This window comes from Mus caroli, unplaced genomic scaffold (assembly GCF_978045245.1).
Source record: "Mus caroli unplaced genomic scaffold, Mus_caroli_1 scaffold_8, whole genome shotgun sequence".
NCBI lineage: Eukaryota > Metazoa > Chordata > Mammalia > Rodentia > Muridae > Mus > Mus caroli.
The window spans coordinates 111421903-111441784 of NW_028227263.1; the positions used below are offsets into that span (position 1 = coordinate 111421903).

The 19882-nt window shown below is 47.2% G+C and overlaps 1 protein-coding gene across 1 annotated transcript in view; it reads right to left on the bottom strand.

The window, feature by feature from the left end:
- Rhpn2 (rhophilin Rho GTPase binding protein 2) overlaps positions 1-19882 on the bottom strand; it is a 58934-nt gene that overhangs the window by 31437 nt on the left and 7615 nt on the right. Inside the window, exons 2-3 of the mRNA XM_021167232.2 lie at positions 7690-7805; positions 152-280 (exon numbers count right to left, since the gene is read on the bottom strand). Of these exons, the coding sequence (XP_021022891.1) occupies positions 152-280; positions 7690-7805 (245 nt within the window). The remainder of the gene's footprint in view (positions 1-151; positions 281-7689; positions 7806-19882) is intronic.

Genomic DNA, 19882 nt, shown 5'->3' on the forward strand with positions numbered 1-19882 from the left:
AATCAGTTTATGCCTTTTTGGCATTTAATTCACACTCCAGTTCTTTCCCTATAAACCTCACAGGTTCCCCGCTTCAGCCCAGTTCAGTGTGGCATCCTGGCTGCAGACCCACTCATGCTCAGAGAGCATCTAGAAGGCATGGCTTACTCACTCGGTGCCCTGGTACACTCCCACGGAGATGTTGAGCCCTTCCAGCTCCTCCTTCAGCATCTGCAGGTCTGAGTTGACAAAGCTCAGCTCCAGGCGAACCTGTTCCCGCACCTTCTGGTTTGTGGCGACCCTGCAGGTGGGGGTGGGGGGAGTTGGGCGAGAGGGAAGAGGGGGAGAAGAGAGAGAGAGAGAAAGAGAGAATGAATTTCAGCCAGTGTCCTTGCTGAGCAATTCTTATAAGGGATCTCGGGAGACGACTACCAGATGAGCTATCTCAGAATCTCAGAGACCCTGGGTACCAACACCATCCTGACTACACCAGGCAGCAAATGGACCTAAGATGTGGCTGGTAACACTGGCAAGCTGCTGGGCATGAATCCTCAGAGGAATTAGTCTTGAGAAGACCCAAACCCAAACCAAAAATACCTACTCTCCATCACCCACTAAACCGGTCACAAACATTTGGAAGGCAGCGACAGAAGAGTTTCAGGCCAGCCTGGGCTACAACGTACGGCTGTCTCTCCAAAATCCAAACCAAAACGAAACTTAGACCACGAATAAGATCACATACAGTGGTTAAGAGCATGCACTGCTCTTGCAGAGGCCCCAGGTTGGGTTCCCAGCACGCAATGTCAGGTGGCTCACAGCTATCTGTCCCAAAGAGCATCAGTCTATAAATGCTGACAGCCAACATAATATTTACTGGGGAAAGGCCCATTGCTTCCCTCTTCTGAACAAATCCAACAAGGCCACTCTTAAGGTTTTATTTATTTATTTACCTTCCTTTTTGCAGTGCTAGGAATGGACCCAGGGTTTTATACATGCTGGGAAAATTCTATATCTCTGAGGTATAACTCCCAACCCAAACTTTTACTACTGCTTTCCCTCCTCCCTCGCTCCCTCCCTCCTGTCCTTCCTTCCTCGGTATCCCAAGTGCTGAGATGACAGGCTGAGCCACCAAGCCCAACTTAATTAATAACCCCGGGGGAGAGAAAGGCACAGATCCCTAGCACAGTAGGAGAGAATGCAGGAGGTAAGGAGGGACTGGAGGAGGAGGGAGAAAGAAAGGGGAAGGGGGAGGGAGGGGGAGGGGGGAAAGAGAGAGAGAGAGAGAGAGAGAGAGAGAGAGAGAGAGAGAGAGATGGGTGGATCCTAAAATGTATATAGAGCTGCAGAGAACCAAGAAGAGCCAAAATGATTTTGGGAAAGAAAAACGAAGTTGGAGGACATGCACTATCTGACTAAAAACACCATTACAGTTAGGCTGGCGGTGGTGGCTCACGCCTTTGATCCCAGCACTCAGGAAGCAGAAGCAGGTGGGTCTGAGTTTGAGGCCAGCCTGGTCTGTAGTTCTGGAATCACCAGGGCTACACAGAGAAACCCTGACTCAGGAAAAAAACAAAACAAAACAACAACAACAAACCCCATGTCACTATAAAGCTAGAACAGCTGGCACACCGTGGAACGGACTAGCCCGAAGCCAGAGGCCAGAACAGAACAGACAATGCAGAGATGCATTGGTACATTCATGGTCAATTATTTTGATAAAACTGCTAAGACAGCTGGGCTGAGGAGGGGAATAAGCATTTAGTAACAACGCAGAAACAATCAGATTTCCATTAGATGCTGGCAACCAATAGGGTCTGGGGGGGTGGACGGAGGTGTTTCCAGGACTCTTTGACTTTTGGGCACAAAGATGACTCAGAAATCAATCCCAAAGTTTGAGTTGTTCCTTGAACAAGTGAGATGTTTTTCATTGACTCATTGGTAGAAGCAGCTTTCTCAACTATGGTGTGCCTAGGCAAGATGGTGAGTGTTCCCAGCTGTCTCTGGGTCAGGCTGGAGGCTGGACAAATCTAGAACCATCTGACCCTGGTCAGGGGGCAAGGATGGAGGCTTAGACTTGTCGGGTCCTTTGCTCTGTACCCAGACTGCTTCTCTGAATGAAAACAAACGGCTTCTATGTCCCTTCCTAGAGAGTCCTTTCTACAGTAGTGATCCAGTGTGCGTCTCTGAGGCTGCTGTGGCCTGGCAACTGAACCATGTCTGAGAAGCACCGGGCAAAGAGTGTTTGGGCCCTTTCCTGCCCAGAAAAGGTACACCACCACCACGACTCTCCACGACCCGTGTCTTGAGGATAGGAATCAGTGCCCTCAGGTTCTCACAAAGAGCATGCGCGGTCAGGTTTTCACAAAGAGCATGCGCGGTCAGGTTCTCACAAAGAGATTGCGGGGTCAGGTTCTCACAAAGAGCATGCGCATCTGTAAGAACTACACGGAATGGGAAAGATCCCACCTTTACACTCTTGGATGAGTCAAGTCACAAGCATAAACAAGGACAGGCAGGCCACAGCTAAGTACTTCCTATAACCACTGGACGTGCAGTACTTGTTTCCCGGCATCTTGGAGCCTCTGGGGTCTTTTTCTCTTTTCTTTGCAACAGGGTCTCACATATCACAGCCCAGCCTTACATTTGCCTTGTCTGCGCAGCCAAGTTCCCATCTCACAATGGCTCCTCCACCCCAAGTTCAAAAGGATCACTTTGGTTTGGAGAGGAATCGCTCCCTAAGAGTTGGTGTGGTAAGGTCTCCGGGCAGTGCTCAGAAATGGGGATTGGAAGAAGTACCTGGATCATGGGGGTCTCTGACTTCATCAACATTAACCCACCAATGGATTCTTAATGGGATGGCATTATGGGGCATTGGTGGGAACATTAGGAGGTGGGGCCTGGTTAGAGAAGGAAGGTCATTAGGTGTATGCCTTTGAAAGGTGTTTTCTTGTCCACGCCCCTGCCCTGACAGTCACCCTCCATACAGCCCAGGTGCCTCAGGGCACATGCACACGACACAGGGTAATTCTTCCTTCCTTAGATCCAGCTGATGCAGGACCAACGTCAAGACAGGGTTTCTCACAGGAGTGGATGCTCACAGTCAGCTATTGGATGTATCACAGGGCTCCCAATGGAGAAGCTAGAGAAAGTACCCAAGGAGCTAAAGGGATCTGCAACCCTATTGTTGGAACAACATGATGTACTAACCAGAACCCCGGAGCTCTTGTCTCTAGCTGCATATGTATCGAAAGATGGCCTAGTCGGCCATCAATGGAAAGAGAGGCCCATTGGACTTGCAAACTTTATATGCCCCAATATAGGGGAATGCCAGGGCCAAAAGAATGGGAATGGGTGGGTAGGGAAGTGGGGGGCGCTATGGGGGACTTTTGGGATAGCATTGGAAATGTAATTGAGGAAAATATGTAATAAAAATATTAAAAATTAAAAAAAAAAAAGACAGGGTTTCTCTGGTTATCCTGCAACTCCTCTCTGTAGACCAGGCTGGTCTCAATCCTCTTGGTTCTGCCTCCCAAGTGCTGGGATTAAGGACATTCACCACCACTACCTATTAAATCCAGTCTCTTTGAAGTCTCCCCCCCCCCCCGCCCCCATATCTGTCATGTAAAGTCCACTGTAAAAACAAACGGTAATTTCACATTATGATCCACGTGTCCCTGTTTGTTTTTGCGTGGTGCGGGGATGGAACACAAGGCCTCTGTGACTGAGCCACATCAGTTCTTCATTTTTAGTTTAGAATAACTTCACTTTCTTCCAAACCTTTTAGTAAAACTGTCCGTGTGAGAACAGGTTCCACGCTGACTCCGGGTCTCCTCCGTGCTATAGAGACCGTGTGGGACATTCTAACAGCCTCTGGCAGGCTGTCTCTACTCGGCCAGTTTGCTCTGCCAGAACCATTCCCACAGCCCACTCTGCCAGGGATTCAAGTGGGAAGGGGGGGCACCCTGTGCCCTGTACAGACTGTGACTAAGGCATCAGATCTGTCCCCGGTGTTCAATGAAGGCAGACAGAGGATCAGGCCAAAGGGGACTCAGGCATCCCACTGCACAGCCACGCTTGAGCCGCTGGTTACTGAGCATGTGAGCAATCACTAACCTCACACAGGCAAGGCCACCCAGGCCTGAGACTCGGCCTGGCCATCACAGAGCAACTCCTGCACTTGCCTGTCAGTGTACAGCTCTTTCAACCCTAAACTGGTTGCCAATTTTTAAAAGTTCAGCCATTCTAAGATTTTTTTAAAACTCCAGCATGGTGGCACAGACCTAAAATCTGGAATCTGGAGAGGCAAACACAGGAGAAGAGTGAGTTCCAGGTCAGCCAGGGACACAAAGTGAGGCTCCTTTCTCAACGACACGAGACAAAACAAAAACCAAACACAGGGAATGTGTCTCAGTTGGCAGAGTGCTTGTCCATACGTGAGACCTGGGTGTGGTAGCAACATTTGCAATCCCAGCGCTGGGGAGGCAGAGGCAGGAGGATCCTCACTACTTCAAGGCTGGGCTACGGAGTGATTTCTGGGCCAGCCAAGGCTACATAGTGAGACCCTGTCTTGGAAGAAAGGAAGAAAGATAGATAGATCTAAGTGATGGATGGCAATGCAGTCACACCATGTGACAGATCTCATGGGGGGAGGTTTACTGGGGAGGGGTTTACAGAGGCTGCCTCTGGGCGGGGGGCGAGGGGGTGGAGGGAAAAGGAGAACAAGAAAGAAGAGCTTGGCCTTTTAGAAAGGGATGTAGTGCGTGTGCATGGGGAGGCTATGTGGCTCCTGGGGATATGTGGGCATCTTGGCAGCTTAGTAACAACTATCCTGTTGTTGCTGGGTCCCTGGGGCAGACGATAGAGATGCCTGGCTGCTGAAAGGAAGAGAGAAGAGAAGAGAGAAGAGAGAAGAGAGAAGAGAGAAGAGAGAAGAGAGAAGAGAGAAGAGAAGAGAAGAGAAGGTGGAAGGTATGGAGGGAGGAAAGGGAGGGGAAGGGAGGGAAAGAGAATGCCTGTGCGTGTTGTGATGCATGTCTGTAAGAGCAGCACTAAGAAGGCTGAGACAGGAAGATCTCCCCAGTTTAAGGCCAGCCTGGGCTATACGCTGCAGGTCAGCCTGGGCTATACACTGCACACTCCTCCATCCCCACCATTCCTCACAGCTCCCTGCACGGAGCCTGGCCCTGAAGCACTCACTCACCAGCAGGTATACAGACACTCGTGAGCCTCAGAGGGAGGCTTTCCTGATCTAGTCTAACGAGCAGTGTAAGAAGGCAATCTGAAGCTTTAACCAGAATGGTTAAGCAGCCTGTTCTTTGACTAAAGAACTAGTTAGTTCAAATCTAACAACCTGGTAACTCGCTTTAATCTCTCTGCCTCAGAAATACCATCTGGTTTCTGCCTCTGTTGTTCTCAAGGGAGGGAAAGGAGCCTGGAGGGCAGATTGCCACCAGCGGCCAGCCTGAAGCACTTCAAAGCACCAGCCAGCTCCCGGCAAGCTCTAGGAAGCTCACTGACTCTTAGCCCAGGTGGAACAGGGAAAGAGAGGACCTTCAAGGGACCTGAAACCGTGGTACTCACAGCTTCTGCCCAGTCATGGTGGCCCTGCAGTTAATGGTGGGGACCCTCATTTCCAAGTCTGCATTCCTGGGGATGTTTTCCCAAATGCCCTCTTGCCTATATTATAATTGCTCTATCCTCATCATAGAATCTTAGTAGGACATCTAAGGACAGGACAGCCATCAGGCAATCTAAGGACAGGACAGCCATGTCCAGTGTATGACAGTAATTACCTGCTGCTAGTAGCAGCAGCCAGGGACACTGTGGGGCCAGAGTGAGGCTTGGCCTGATGCCCTCCCTGATTTCAGGAAGCTTTGGTGTCAGGTGAGTCAGATTAATAAATACCTCCGGGTTTCCTCTACCAACAGTCTACCAACAGTCTCTAAACGTAGGTGCACTGAGTCAGATTAATAAATACCTCCAGTTTCCCTCTAACAGTCTCTACAAGGGGACACTTTTAAGTGTATATCAGTTCCAGGAGAATCATTTACAACCCTGTCCCACCCTATCTCACCTATCAGCTAAACAACTGCTAACCTGACAGTAAGTGTGATTGAGTCTGGCCTGGGCCACAGAGAGGTTGTCTGCTGGCGTTGTTAACAGAGCAAGGCAGACAGAACAGCTCTAGTGTTTGCTATAAAAACAAAATAAAATAAAACAAACAAACAAACAAAAAAAAACCCAACCAACCAAACAAGCAAACAAAAAACCAACTCTAAAGCAGGCTGGCCAGGTGGCTCAGCAGACGAAGGTGCTTGCTGCCACGCCTGACAACTCGAGTTCGATCCCCAGGATTTTACATGGTAGGAGGGAACTGACTGCACAAATTTATGCTATGCATGTAGATGCATGCATGCTCACGTGCATATATACATGCACGAAGAGACAAAGGCAGGAGAATCCGGAGTTTAAGGTCATCCTCAACTACACAGCAAGTTTTAAGGCAGCCTGAGCTACATGAGATCTGCCTCACAAAACCAAAGAACTATCCTGTAGGCCTCTTAAGGGGGTGGGTGGTGAGGGGTTGGGAGAGGGGAGATGGCAGTTTTACCCGAGATACTCTGATGCCGCGTGCTCCAAGCGCCAGAAATGAGACCCTGCCTCACCAAGATGGAAGGTAAGAGAGCCGATAGCCAAAGGCTGTCCTCCGAGGGAAGAGTCTGCACCCTCTGCAAGCTGGCGCACTGCATTTAAGGGTGTGGGGAGGATTTACGGCTGTCTAGACACAGGTACAGCTTTCCTGAGTTCTACTTGAGAAGTAACTATTTTATCTCCACGGCACAGCACTGAGTACTGGGCACAACATGCCCGCCCGCCTCTCTCATTAACTCTCACGCTTTCCTAGATGGGGGTGGGGGTGGGGGTGGGGGTGGGGTTGCTACTTTTCCCAGATGTCTCAAACCCTGGGGTTCAAGCAATCCTCCTGCCTCAACCCCTCAAGTAGCTGAAACCACAGGTATGTGGTACCGTATCCTGTTCATGACTCCTCTCATTAGAAAGATGGACAATACTAGTAATAGGAGTGTCCCGTTCTTTCTTTTCTGCTGTCCCCTCTCTTATCTATCAACACCCACTCACCAAGCACTGGCCCTACCAGGCACAACTCTGGGCAGTGGAGAAAGGAGTCATGCCCAGAAGCAAATGCTGGACCTGTAAACAACATGGCTACAACTGAGGGCTGGAGAGACAGATGCTTAGCAGTTAAGAGCACTGGCTACTCTTGCAGAGGACCTAAGTTCTGTTCCCAACACCCACATGGTGCCTCATAACCATCTGCAATTCCAGTTCCAGGGGGTCTGTAATGCCCTCTTCTGGCCTCCATGGGCCCCAGGTTCCACATGGTGCACACATACATGCAGGCAAACACTCATACACATTAAATTAAAATAAACACACACATACACAGAGCTGTGACTGCACTGTCTGTCACAATTCTCCACAAACACAGGGTGGACAAAACATCTTTGTCATTAATGTGACCAAGCTCTGGGCATGAAAAGGACCTGTCCAGACACCCCAGAAGAGAGAGAAATCTCAAAGCTGAAAAGCAAGACCCCAGCTAAGGGTCTGGGCTCTGTCTGTCCATCAGACAGACAGTCTCTCAGGAGAGCCAGAGCTCCTGGCCGAGGCAGCAAACACAGAGGTACCCACTTCAGAAGGTTCTCGGCTCCTGTCCGCATCCGCACAGCCTTCAGGATCTGCTGGTTCAAGGCAGCCCTTTGATTCTGCAGCTTGCTCCGGCCAGTTTGTGCAAGGGGATTACAACCCTGAGCGGAAAAGAAGAGACACCCGTTCAGAGATCAGTTACACCCGAAGTGATATTCCATGGGGGGAAAAAAAGTACTTAACTAACCCATAAAGTCTCACCGACAAAACTGCCCAGACATAAGCTGATCAAGGAAGACCCCAGTGGACATGGCGGAGTAGACACATGAAGCTTCAACCCTATACAAAGAACTACAGGCAACTGAGGAGAGCCCCAGCCCCAGTGGGCAGGGTGCTCCTCCCCCCCAGAGTGCACGGATTGGTGTTTAGAGTGGCAATGGCTCAGCCCTGAAAACAGACATGCCAGTAACAGGATACGAACTGAATGGGTTATATTTTAGAATACATGTGTGTGTGTGTGTGTGTGTGTGCGTGTGCGTGTGCGTGCAATAGCAACTAGTGGAAAAGCAGTGGTGAATTTGAAGGAGACTGGGAAGGGGCCTGTAGGAGAGCTTGGAGGAAAGGAAGGGAAGGGAACAATGTGGCAATAGTATTCTCGAAAAAGATAATTTTAAATGACAATGTAGAAAATAAAGAAAACGAATTTTAAAAAAAACATAAAAATCATAATAACATAGCCCTGAAACAGACACTGTGAGCTGGTGCCTTATCTCCCGTTTGTTTTCTCCCACCATGACAGCGACACTCACAATCCTCTTTCCTGGTATTAAAAATGCACCAACGTATATGTAGCATCTCTGGTCAAACCAGCCCACTGAGTGCTGGTTACAAAGGTACCCAAGCCCAGATTCTCCAGGGTCCAGGAGGGGAGACAGCACTGTCTGCACTCTCTGTCTGAGCACAGCGCACCGACGTTATCTGTCAGGAGACGGTGCTAACACTGGAAGAGCTGGGCTCCCACACACTAGCCAGGGCCAGCCCTGCGCACAGCCACACTAAAAGCAGCCTGAGGCCCACGACACATCCCTCTCCAGCACTGTGCTTCTCATGGTTTGTTGTCCTTGCTATACTTTCTCATTGTAGCCTCAAGAATTTCCCGAAGGGCTGACAAATGGTGGATAAGAACATGTACTTCTGTTATATGAGACCCGAGTTCAATTCCCAGCTCCCAGATCACCACCACTTCTTAACTCCTGCTCCAGGGGGATTCAACCCCCTCTACTGGCCTCTTTGGATACCTGCACTCATGGGCACATACCTCCACATCCATACACAGACTTAAAGATAACAAAAAAAAAAAAATAAAGAAAATTTCCCCTTAGAAAACAGCCACACAAACAGAGATAAAAGAGTTAAGCAGCTGGGCAGTGGTGGCACACGCCTTTAATCCCAGCAGTTGGGAGGCAGAGGCAGGCGGGTTTCTGAGTTCGAGGCCAGCCTGGTCTACAGAGTGAGTTCCAGGACAGCCAGGACAATACAGAGAAACCCTGTCTCAAAAAACCAAAAAAAAAAAAAAAAAAAGAGTTAAACAATTGGTAGAGGTGGAAAATATTGAACAAGGTAATTTGAGATGGTCATATCTTAAGAGTCTAAGAATGTGCTGGACACAGCGTGCACACAGTTAATCCCAGCACTCAGGAGGCAGAGGCAGGTGGATCTCTGAGTTTGAGACCAGCCTGGTCTACAGAGTGAGTTCCAGGACAGCCACAACTACATAGTGAGACCCTGTCTCAAAAGGCTAAAAAAATTTTTTTTAATTAGTCTAAGGATGCTACAGTATAGCAGAGATAGAAAAGATCACACTGACAGCCGGGCGTGGTGGCGCACGCCTTTAATCCCAGCACTCGGGAGGCAGAGGCAGGCGGATTTCTGAGTTCGAGGCCAGCCTGGTCTACAAAGTGAGTGCCAGGACAGCCAGGGCTACACAGAGAAACCCTGTCTCGAAAAACCAAAAAAAAAAAAAAAAAAAAAAGAAAAGATCACACTGTATCTGAGACTCCTGAGAAATGAGATTTTAGTTGCTCTTACCACAACATCAAAAACAAAATCCAGTCCCATAGTACATAGTGACATTTGTGTAAATATTTCCCTAACTGATAGCATCAAGTCACAGAAAGGAACGGCTCACAATGGAATTGTTTTAGAAGTTTGCCCTTAACCATCTGACCAGTTCTGGTTGGACACACCTGTAACTTCAGCACAGCCGAGGCAGGAGAGTAAGGAGTTCCAGAACCAGGTGTCAAAGCAAAAACCTGTCCACAAAACCAAACAAAATTGCCACCCACCCACCCATTTAAAGCATCCAGGACCTGGAGATGGTTCTCAGACGCTAGCATGGGCTTACTTTGTTCAAGGCCCTGGTTCAATCCCCAACTGAATGAATGAGTGAAGAGTACTCAAGTCAGTGTTCTTTAACATCTTCACCACGATACCTGGCCATCATCACCTAGGTCAGGTTTTAGAGCATTTTAGCATCTCAGAAAGAAACCGAGCATCCATCCCTTATCCCTGAGTTCTGCTAGTTGTTTTTAGGGCTTTTGGTTTGGTTTGGGTTTGGTTTGGTTTTTTGTTTGTTTTTTTGCTTTGTTTTTTTTGTTTTTTTTTTTTTGGCCTGTACAGATTTTGCTGATTGTGGATACTTCATATAAATAGAACATTCAATAAGTGGCCTTCTGTCTGTCTTCTTTCACACTGCATTATCTTCTTCTCTGTATGCTTGCATATATGAGCGTGCATGTGTACATGCATACGTGTGTGTGTGTGTGTGTGTGTGTGAGAGAGAGAGAGAGAGAGAGAGTGAGAGAGTGTGTGTGAGTGCACACACACGCATGTGCATACATGTGAAGACCAGTGGACAACCCCAGGGGTCATTCCTCAGGTGCCACCCATCTTTGTGTTGCTGTCATTTTTTCCTGGCCTGGGGCTCGACAAGTAGGCTAAAGCAGCTGCTCAAAGAGGCCCGGGCTCCACCATCTCTACCTCATCAATGTTCACAAGTTGCCACTGGGAACTGAACTCCAGTCCCTACGCACTTTAGCTTTCTCTTCTCTTCCCCTACCCCATTATTACTGCGTTTCCCTTTTTGAAAGGGTATTATTGTATAGCCCAGGCTGGCCTTAATCTGTGCAACCCTTGCTGTAGCTTCCTACATTCTGGGCTTATGGCCCAGTGCCCCATACCTGGCTAGCATATTGTTTTCAAAGTTCACCCAGACCACAGCCTGCCTGCACCCAATTCCCTCTTTTATCGTTAGGTAAGCATACAACATTTGCTCTGTTTAACCATTTACCAGTTGCTGGACAACTGAAGTGTTCTCATTCTTTGCTGTCACAAATATGGCTAGAGGTGCAGTGTGGTGGCCCATGCCAACAATCCCAGTAAGTGGAACATGAGAACTGGAGGATCAGGAATTCAAGGCCAGTCTTAGCAACTTAACAGGTTCAAGACCAGCCTGGGCTGCATGAGACCCTGCAACCCCCCAACCCCCCCCCCAAAAAAAAGCTTAAAACAAGGAGGAGGAGGAGGAGGAGGAAGAGTTTCAAGAAAACCTTGAGGGAAGAAAGTAACTCATTTCTGATCCTTTAGTCCAAAGGCTGCTGATTAGGGGGACCCTGAGCAGGCTAGACTATAGATAACCTTTCTCTCCCTATGGTTCTCATACTAGGTATGGCTCAGGACAAGAGAAGGGGAAGGGGAAGGGAGAGTGTGTGTGTGTGTGTGTGTGTGTGTGTAAGAACAACTAAAATCTGCTGGGCAATGATGTACACCTTTTATCCCAGTACTCAGTACTCAGTACTCAGGAGGCAGAGGCAAACGAACCTCTGAGTTCCAGGCCAGCCTGGTCTACAGAGTGAGTTCTAGGACAGCCAGGACTACACAGAGAAACCCTGTCTCGAAAAACAAAACAAAATAAAACCTAAAACCTCATTTTCTATACAAGCTGTTTCTCTGAGTAAACATTGCTGACTTTTTTCTATATACCTAGGGATTATGTGGTGGATTCTGTGTTTAACCATTTGTCAAAGTCATTACATCATTTTATATTCCCATTAGCAAGTGTTCTGTAACTGAGCCACACCCCCAGCTCCTCACTGGTAGATCAAGTACTCCATTACTTTACTGCAGCCTAGACCGACTCTCTCTCTCTCTCTCTCTCTCTCTCTCTCTCTCTCTCTCTCTTTCTTGCTATGACAGCCACCTGACTTAGGTTTCTATTGCTGTGATAAAATACCATGCCCAAAAGCCGGCTTGGGAAGAAAATGTTTTCTTTCCTCTTACAACTCTCTGGTAACCATCCACCATCACCCAGCCCTCAGTCATGGCAGGAACTGGAGCAGGAGGCAGGGAACTGGAGCAAAAACCAGACTGCTCCTGCGTCCATCACTAATCAAGACAACACCCAACACCCATACTGACATGCCTACATCTTATTATGGTGGCATTTTTTCTTCTCACATATGTCTAGGTTGGTGCCATCCTGACATCAAATAGCCAGCATACCATCCTGGTATGTGTGACATGTCACCATGAGTCAACTCTTTCACTGGCTTGGGTTAGGGATATGACTCAACACACAGGGCTGGGCTGGCATGAGCAAGGCCTTGGGTTTCATCCCTAGGAATGCCCAGCTCTCCTACAAAACGTGAAATAAAACCACTCTGGTCACTTCGGAGACTATTGCTAGAGCCCTTAGGCCCTAAGTCAGGAAGACTTCTTGCCCCATGTCATCTCCTTGGGTGTGGAAATCAAGCCCAGGAAATGCTGACTCTTTTTCATAGGCTCGTAGCCATTTGTACATCTTTTTTGGGAAATTATTGACTCAAAACCTTTGTCCATTTCCAAAACGGGATATCTCATCAATTGGGTTCAAAAGTTTTGTTTTGTTTTACTATAGGTTTTCGGTTTTAAGACAGCATCTCTAACAAGTCAGCTTCCAATTTACATCAATCCTCCTGCCTCGGCCTCTGGAGCATTGGGATTATAAGTGTTAGCACTCGGGAGGCAGAAGCAGGAGGATCTCTGAGTTTGAGGCCAGCTTGTTCTACAAAGAGAGTTCTAGGATGGCCAGGGCTACACAGAGAAACCCTGCCTCAATAGCTGGAAGGGAAGGGGAGGGGAGGGGAGGGGAGGGGAGGGGAGGGGAGGGGAGGGGAGGGGAGGGGAGGGGAGATTATAGATGTATATTGTCATACCAAGCTTCCAAAAATAAACTACTATTATTAGTGTGGGAGGTCATGGCAAGTATGCTACGTAAGGTCAGAGAACTTGCGGGAGTCAGTTCTCCCTTTTGTGTGGCCCCTGGGGATCAATCTCAGATTGTCAACCTTGGCAACGATCACCTTTATTTGCTGAGCTTCTGACCTGACCCCAAAGCACTAATTTTCATCTTTGAAAGCTAGACACTCGGTAAGTTTCCCAGGACTCAGTAAGCACTGTTTTATATGCTGATGGCTTCGATGTCTTAGTTCTCTGCTTATGATTTTCTGAGGTATTTGTTTCCTTTTTCTTTTCTTTAGTGCTGGCGACTGAAGCCACTAGGCAAGGGCTCTTGCACTGGGGTACATCCCTAGCCCCTCCTTATCGTGTAACAAGTTTCAGATCAGCAAACAATTTCCTTTAAACATAATGGTGCTCTCCCTAGCTCAGACAGGCGGGGTCTGAATGAATTCCTTGGTGAGGCTTATCTTCAGGGCCAGTGGCTACTCCCTGGGAGTGTCCCGGTAGGCAGGGTACTCAGATCCGACGGCTCAGGAAACCTTACACTAACAACCTCAATCAACTCCTTCCCACCCCCACACCACTCTGGCACCCATGGTCTGGACCCCTGGGAAGAAAAGTAAGTCACCTATAGCCCAGCCTGCTCAGGGGCCCCAGAATGTGGCCTTTGGACTAGAGAGACGTGAGTTACCATCCTTCCTCAGGATTTTCTCATTTCTTCTTCCCAGAAGGGAACTAGCATCCCTCCAGCAACGATTCCAACCCCCACCCCACCTAGTTCTCAGTCCCATGATGATACTTTCCTCTAGATTCAAATTTCTGAGGCCAGGGGCTGAAGAGATAGCTCAGTGTTAAAGAGCACTGACAGTTCTTCCAGAGGACCTGGGTTCAACTAACACAGCAACTCACAACTCCAACAGCCTCACACAGACATATGTGCAGGCAAAACACCAATGCACATACATTAAAAATAAATAAATTCAAGAATCAAATTGTCCTGATCACATCTGCATTGGTAGCATTGGCCGCCTTCTAAATTGCACTGATATGCAGAACCTTGAGTTGGAACGAATCCCAAAGCCAGTATCTTAATATATCCCTGATTTTTAACCTTCGAATAAGGAAGTTGTTTCCAGCACTTAAGAGTCTGAGGAAAGAGGATTGGGTGTTCAAAGCCAGCTTGAACATACAAAGTGAGTTTGAAGCTAGTCTTTACTAGATAAAGACCATGCAAAAAAAAAAGGTGTGTGGGGGTGGGGCTAGACAGATAGCTCAACAATTAAACTCTTTATTTTTTTATTTTTTTTATTTTTTTTGGTTTTTCGAGACAGGGTTTCTCTGTGTAGTCCTGGCTGATTCTGGAACTCACTCTGTAGACCAGGCTGGCCTCGAACTCAGAAATCCACCTGCCTCTGCCTCCCGAGTGCTGGGATTAAAGGCGTGCGCCACCACGCCCGGCCTCTTTTTTTTTTAAAGATTTATTTATTATTACACATAAATTCACTGTAGCTGACTTCAGACACACCAGAAGAGGGTGTCAGATCTCATTATGGGTGGTTGTGAGCCACCATGTGGTTGCTGGGATTTGAACTCAGGACCTTTGGAAGAACAGTCAGTGTCCTTACCCGCTGAGCCATCTCACCAGCCCCAATTAAACTCTTGTATTGTTCCTGAAGAGGTTCAGGATCCACATCAGACAGCTCACAACTGCTCCGGGGGATCCAGCACGTCTGGCCTCTGTGGGTACTGTGCTTCCTTGTATACACATATTATTTTTACATCTTAAAAAATGGGGGTGGGGAGGTGTCTGGGACAGATCTTAATTATGCTTTCCTAGTCTAGCATGCATGAGGTCTTGTGTGTGCATGCCTACAATCCCAACACCCAGAAGGAAAGGGCAGGAGGATCAGAACTTCTGGGCCAGCCTAGGCTACATGAGACCCTTTCAAGGAGCACAGGATGTCTTTCTTTCTTCCCCAGACACTATTAAGCTCTCTTCAGATTTTGCTTGTTTGTATTTTCACGAGCGCAATTATTTGTCTGCCTCTGTGTATGTGCACAAGTGTGCAGTGCCTGTGAGGGACAGAAGTGGGTGTTGGCTCCCCTAGAACTGGAGTTACATGTAGACGCAAGCTGCCTTTTGAGTGCTTGGAACGGAACCTGAGTCCTCCACAAGGACAGCAAGTGCTCCTAACTGTTGAGCCATTTCTCCAGTCATGAAAAATGCTTTTACTGCTTAGGTGGTTTAACAGTAAAGGGCTGGGAATCCCTAAGGAGCTGGTCCAACTTGCCCCAGAATGCTACAGCCTACCAATGATACTTTACAGACACTTTAATAATGGAGTCCTTCTCGAAGCTCAGATAAGCATCTACTCCAGCTTAAGAGAACTTTTTTCCTCTTCCTATACCTCACTCAACTTCTGGAAATCTCTGCTCTAAGCAGCCAACAAACGTAGGGTCCAGTTTCTAGATAAGGCATAGGAATGCAGGGGATTATACTGGACTGAGTCACTGGACTCAAAACTACATTACTTCTTACTGACAGGTAGGAATGCTGGGTGCTGCTGGAACTCACAAAAAGCCCACTCGGCTGCTTGCAAAGTTCCCAGAGAGGTAAATGTAGGCAAGACCCCCCCCCCCCCAAGAAGCAATAGAACCACAAGGGGCTAAGCCAACCAGGAACCCATACTGAGTGTTGGTGAGTCCCACCACGTGTGTCTCATTTCTGGTCTTACTTTGTGTGTGCATATATACATGTGTGCATGCCTCTGTGTGTGTATATGTACATGTATGTGGGTGTGTGCATATATGTGTGTGTGTGTGTGTGTGTATATATGCGTGTGTTGGTGTGTTGGTGGCAATGATGGGATTTGAGCCTAGGGCCCTGCACATACCAAACAGACCAGCCATCAAACCAGCTTGGCTTAGAACTCAGGCACAAATGAATTACGTGTTGTTTCACCTTAAGAGTCACCATTGAGCTGGGCAGTAGTGGCGCACGCCTTTAATCCCAGCACTTGGGAGGCAGAGGCAGGTGGATTTCTGAGTTCGAGGCCAGGCTGGTCTACAGAGTGAGTTCCAGGACAGCCAGGGCTACACAGAGAAACCCTGTCTCGAAAAAACAAAAACAAAAACCCCCCAAAAAACAAAACAAAAAAAAAATTGTTTATCTTATATAATTGAGTACACTGTCGCTGACTTCAGATACACCAGAAGAGGGCATCGGATCCCATTACAGATGGTGGTGAGCCACCATATGGTTGCTAGGAATTGAACTCAGAGCCAGCGCTCTGAACCGCTGAGCCATCTCTCCAGCCCTCAGTTACTCTTAAAACATGAAGTGGGGGTCTAGAGGAATGGCTCAGTGGTTAAGAATGCTTACCGCTCACACAGTAACTTGGGCTCCAGAGCATCCAAGAATCCAACATCCTCTTCTGGCCTCCACTGGCAGCTGCACTTACACTCAAGTGCACACACACACATACACACACACACACACACACACACACACACACACACCGTTTGAAAGTAAAAATAAGCCTTAAAAAAATTAAGAGAGACAGACAACTAGCACGCAAGAGAAGCAAGTTCTGAGAGAACGCACGCTCGCTCTCCTTGCTGGCTTCAGAGCCATTTCCCAGGCACAGCATCCTGGATCCTGCAGCTGGAAGGCAAAGAGGAACTTCCCATCTCAAAACCTGGGATGGTCACAGAGATACAGCTCTGTTCTCTCACCCGCTTCCCAAGAGGAAGAATGTGTGACTCATGCCTGGAGCGTGGAAAACCAAGTCTCTGCAACTAAGACTGGATCAAAAAAAAAAGTACAGGGGTGGGGAATGACCATTGGGCTCAATCAGAGCTTATCACCAAGAGGCCCTTGCTGGGCGTGGCGGTGCATACCTCTAATCACAGCACTGCAGAGATAAGAGTATCACTATGAGTTATGTTCTCAGCCCATCTCTCAAAAGGGGTTGTGGTTACTTAGATGCATTAGAAAAGTGTCTCCTGGGGGGGCTGGAGAGATGGCTCAGTGGTTAAGAGCACTGACTGCTCATCCAAAGGTCCTGAGTTCAAATCCCAGCAACCACATGGTGGCTCACCACCATCTGTAATGAGATCTGACTTCTGGAGTGTCAGAAGACTATGTAAGTACAGTGTACTTACATATAATAAATTAAAAAAAAAAAAAAAAAAAAGGAAAGTATCTCCCTAGAAACTGAATCTACCTAGAGGGAGCAGACCAGAAGAGCCTGGGCTGTCCTGAAACTCACTCTGTAGACCAGGCTAGCCTTGAACTCAGATTTGTCAGCCTCCCAGATGCAAGGATTAAAGGCCACCACAGCACTACACCCAGAAGGAAACTTTAGTGAGAGCATTTGGACCCTTGATCAAGCCAGACCTGAAGCCATCACTCCAGACTTTCTCAGTTACAGGGACCAGTTTATTATCTACTTGCTACGTTTTTTTTTTTTTTTTTTTTTTTTTAACTGAAGGTTAATTTTCACATTATAAAACACACAAATCTTAAATGCAGAGTTCAATGCATCTGGACAACATATATGCCTATATATATATAATATATATATAATCCACCCAAAAATCCAAAAAATTTCCATCATCCCAGGCAATCAACACTCGGCTCTCTTTTCTTAAATTTTCTATTAACAATTTTATTTATTTATTTATTTTAATGTATATGACTGCTTTGCTGCATGCACACCTGCAGGCCAGAAGTGGGCATCAGATCCCTTTATAGATGATTGTGAGCCACCATGTTGGGGCTGGGAATCAAATCTAGGTCCTCTGAAAAGCAGGCAGTTCTCTTAACTGCTAAGCCATCTCTCCAACCCCTTATTCTTTATTTATTTGTATTTTATATGTATGAGTGCTTTGCCTGCATGTATGTCTGGGTGAGAGTGTCAGATATTGGAGTTACAGACAGTTGTCAGCCGCCATGTGGGTGTGGGGAATTGAACCCAGGTCCTCTGAAAGAGCAGTCAGTACTCTTAACCACTGAGCCATCTCTCCAGCCCCACCCTTAAATATTTTTTATTCATTTTTTTTATGTGTGTGTATAAGTGCATGATCACTTGAATATGTGTGTATATATGGGTACATATGTGTCATAGCACTTTTGTGGAGGTCAGAGACCAACTTTTGGGAGTCATTTCCTCCTATCTTATGGGTTCTGATGACTAGATGCAGGACATGAGACTTGGGAACCTTTGAAAGCTGAGCCATCTCATAGGCCTAACTCTGAGTTTTTATCACCTTACATTTCTGTGTGTTCTCAAACTACACAAATAGAATCAGTATGTATCTTTATTTTGTCCATCAACCTTTTGCAAGATTTGTCCATGTCGCTGCATTTACCAGTGTTCATTCCTTTTTTATTACTGAGTAAAATTCTACCACAGGATGCAAAGCGTGAAGGTACACAGGAACAGTCCAGCACTCGGGAGGGTGAGGCACGAGGATCAGCAGTTCAAGGCTGGGCTACCTACTGGCAGAGAGAGAGAGGGAGAGGGGGAGAGAGGGAGAGAGGGAGGGGGGAGAGAGATAGGGAGAGAGAGGGAGAAAGAGGATAAGAGTGAGGGGAAGGGGAAGTGGGGGGAGGGGAGGGGAGAGGAAGAGGGAGAGGGAGAGAGAGAGAGGGAGTGGCAGGCAGGCAGACAGAGAGATCTATCTTATAGTACTATCTCATGGTGTGTCCATCTTTTCTGAGGACTCCAACAGGCTGTTTACCTGTAAAACACTATTTTAAAGCAGTGACTAAGGGGAAACTGGAAGCATTTAATTTGGAAGACATGGATAACTCCAGATAAAGCCTGTACATAGGGAAGTTCTGGTAATGCCAGGGCAAAGAGCAAGTTCTAGCAGTTGGGAGTTGATAGCACCAGGCCAGAGACCTCAGGACTGGGTCACACAAGGCAGGTATATTTCTCCAGCAAGAATATATTTCTCTGACTCTCCAGGTCTGTTCTGCTTGCACAATCCCTTACTCAACCACTAAAATCTGGAAAACAAGACTTGTTTGTTTCTGATTTTGCCAGAGCTGTCAGCCAGAAAGTACAGAAATAGCAAGCCATACCCTGCAATACACACATAGCTCATTTCACTTCTTGCCACGCTGGAGACTGGAGATGGAGGAGTCTAGATTTCCATGCCTAAAATAAACAAATGAACAAACCGTGCGGGCCTGTGATCTCTCCACATGGGAGATTAAGGCCAGAATATCTCGAGTCTGAGGCCAGCCTAGGCTACACTGCAAGACCTTGACTCAAAAAACAAAAAAACTATCCAACAAGCACCCTAATAAGTAAATAATAAAAAATTAAAAGACAGATTTAATTTTTTTTTATAAATTGCTCTTGTGGGGGTAGGGCCGTGGCTCAGTGGTTAAGAGCACTGGTTGCTCTTCTAGAGGTCCTGAGTTCAATTCCCGACAACCACATGGTGACTCACAACCATCTGTAATAGGATCTGATGACCTCTTCTGGTGTGTCTGAAGACAGCAACAGGATACTCACATACATAAAATAAATAAACGCTTAAAAAAAAAAAAAGGATCAAGACTTTATGAATTGCAAACTCCTTCCAGTAAGATCCACCATCAACATGTACTATATATCAATCATACAATCACCAAAATGTCCAATTGTATTACCAGAAATGCAATATGGCCCACTTATTCTCACCAATAAGATTGTCAGACCATAAGAACAGACCTATCTAACCAGTATGGCAGTGGGGTGGGGGCAGCAGGGTATGATCTTGAACTTGTACATTTCGGTGATTGCCTTCTTTTTTTTTTTTAAAGATTTATTTATTTATTATATGTAAGTACACTGTACCTGTCTTCAGACACACCAGAAGAGGGAGTCAGATCTCATTACAGATGGTTGTGAGCCACCATGTGGTTGCTGGGATTTGAACTCTGGACCTTCGGAAGAGCAGTCGG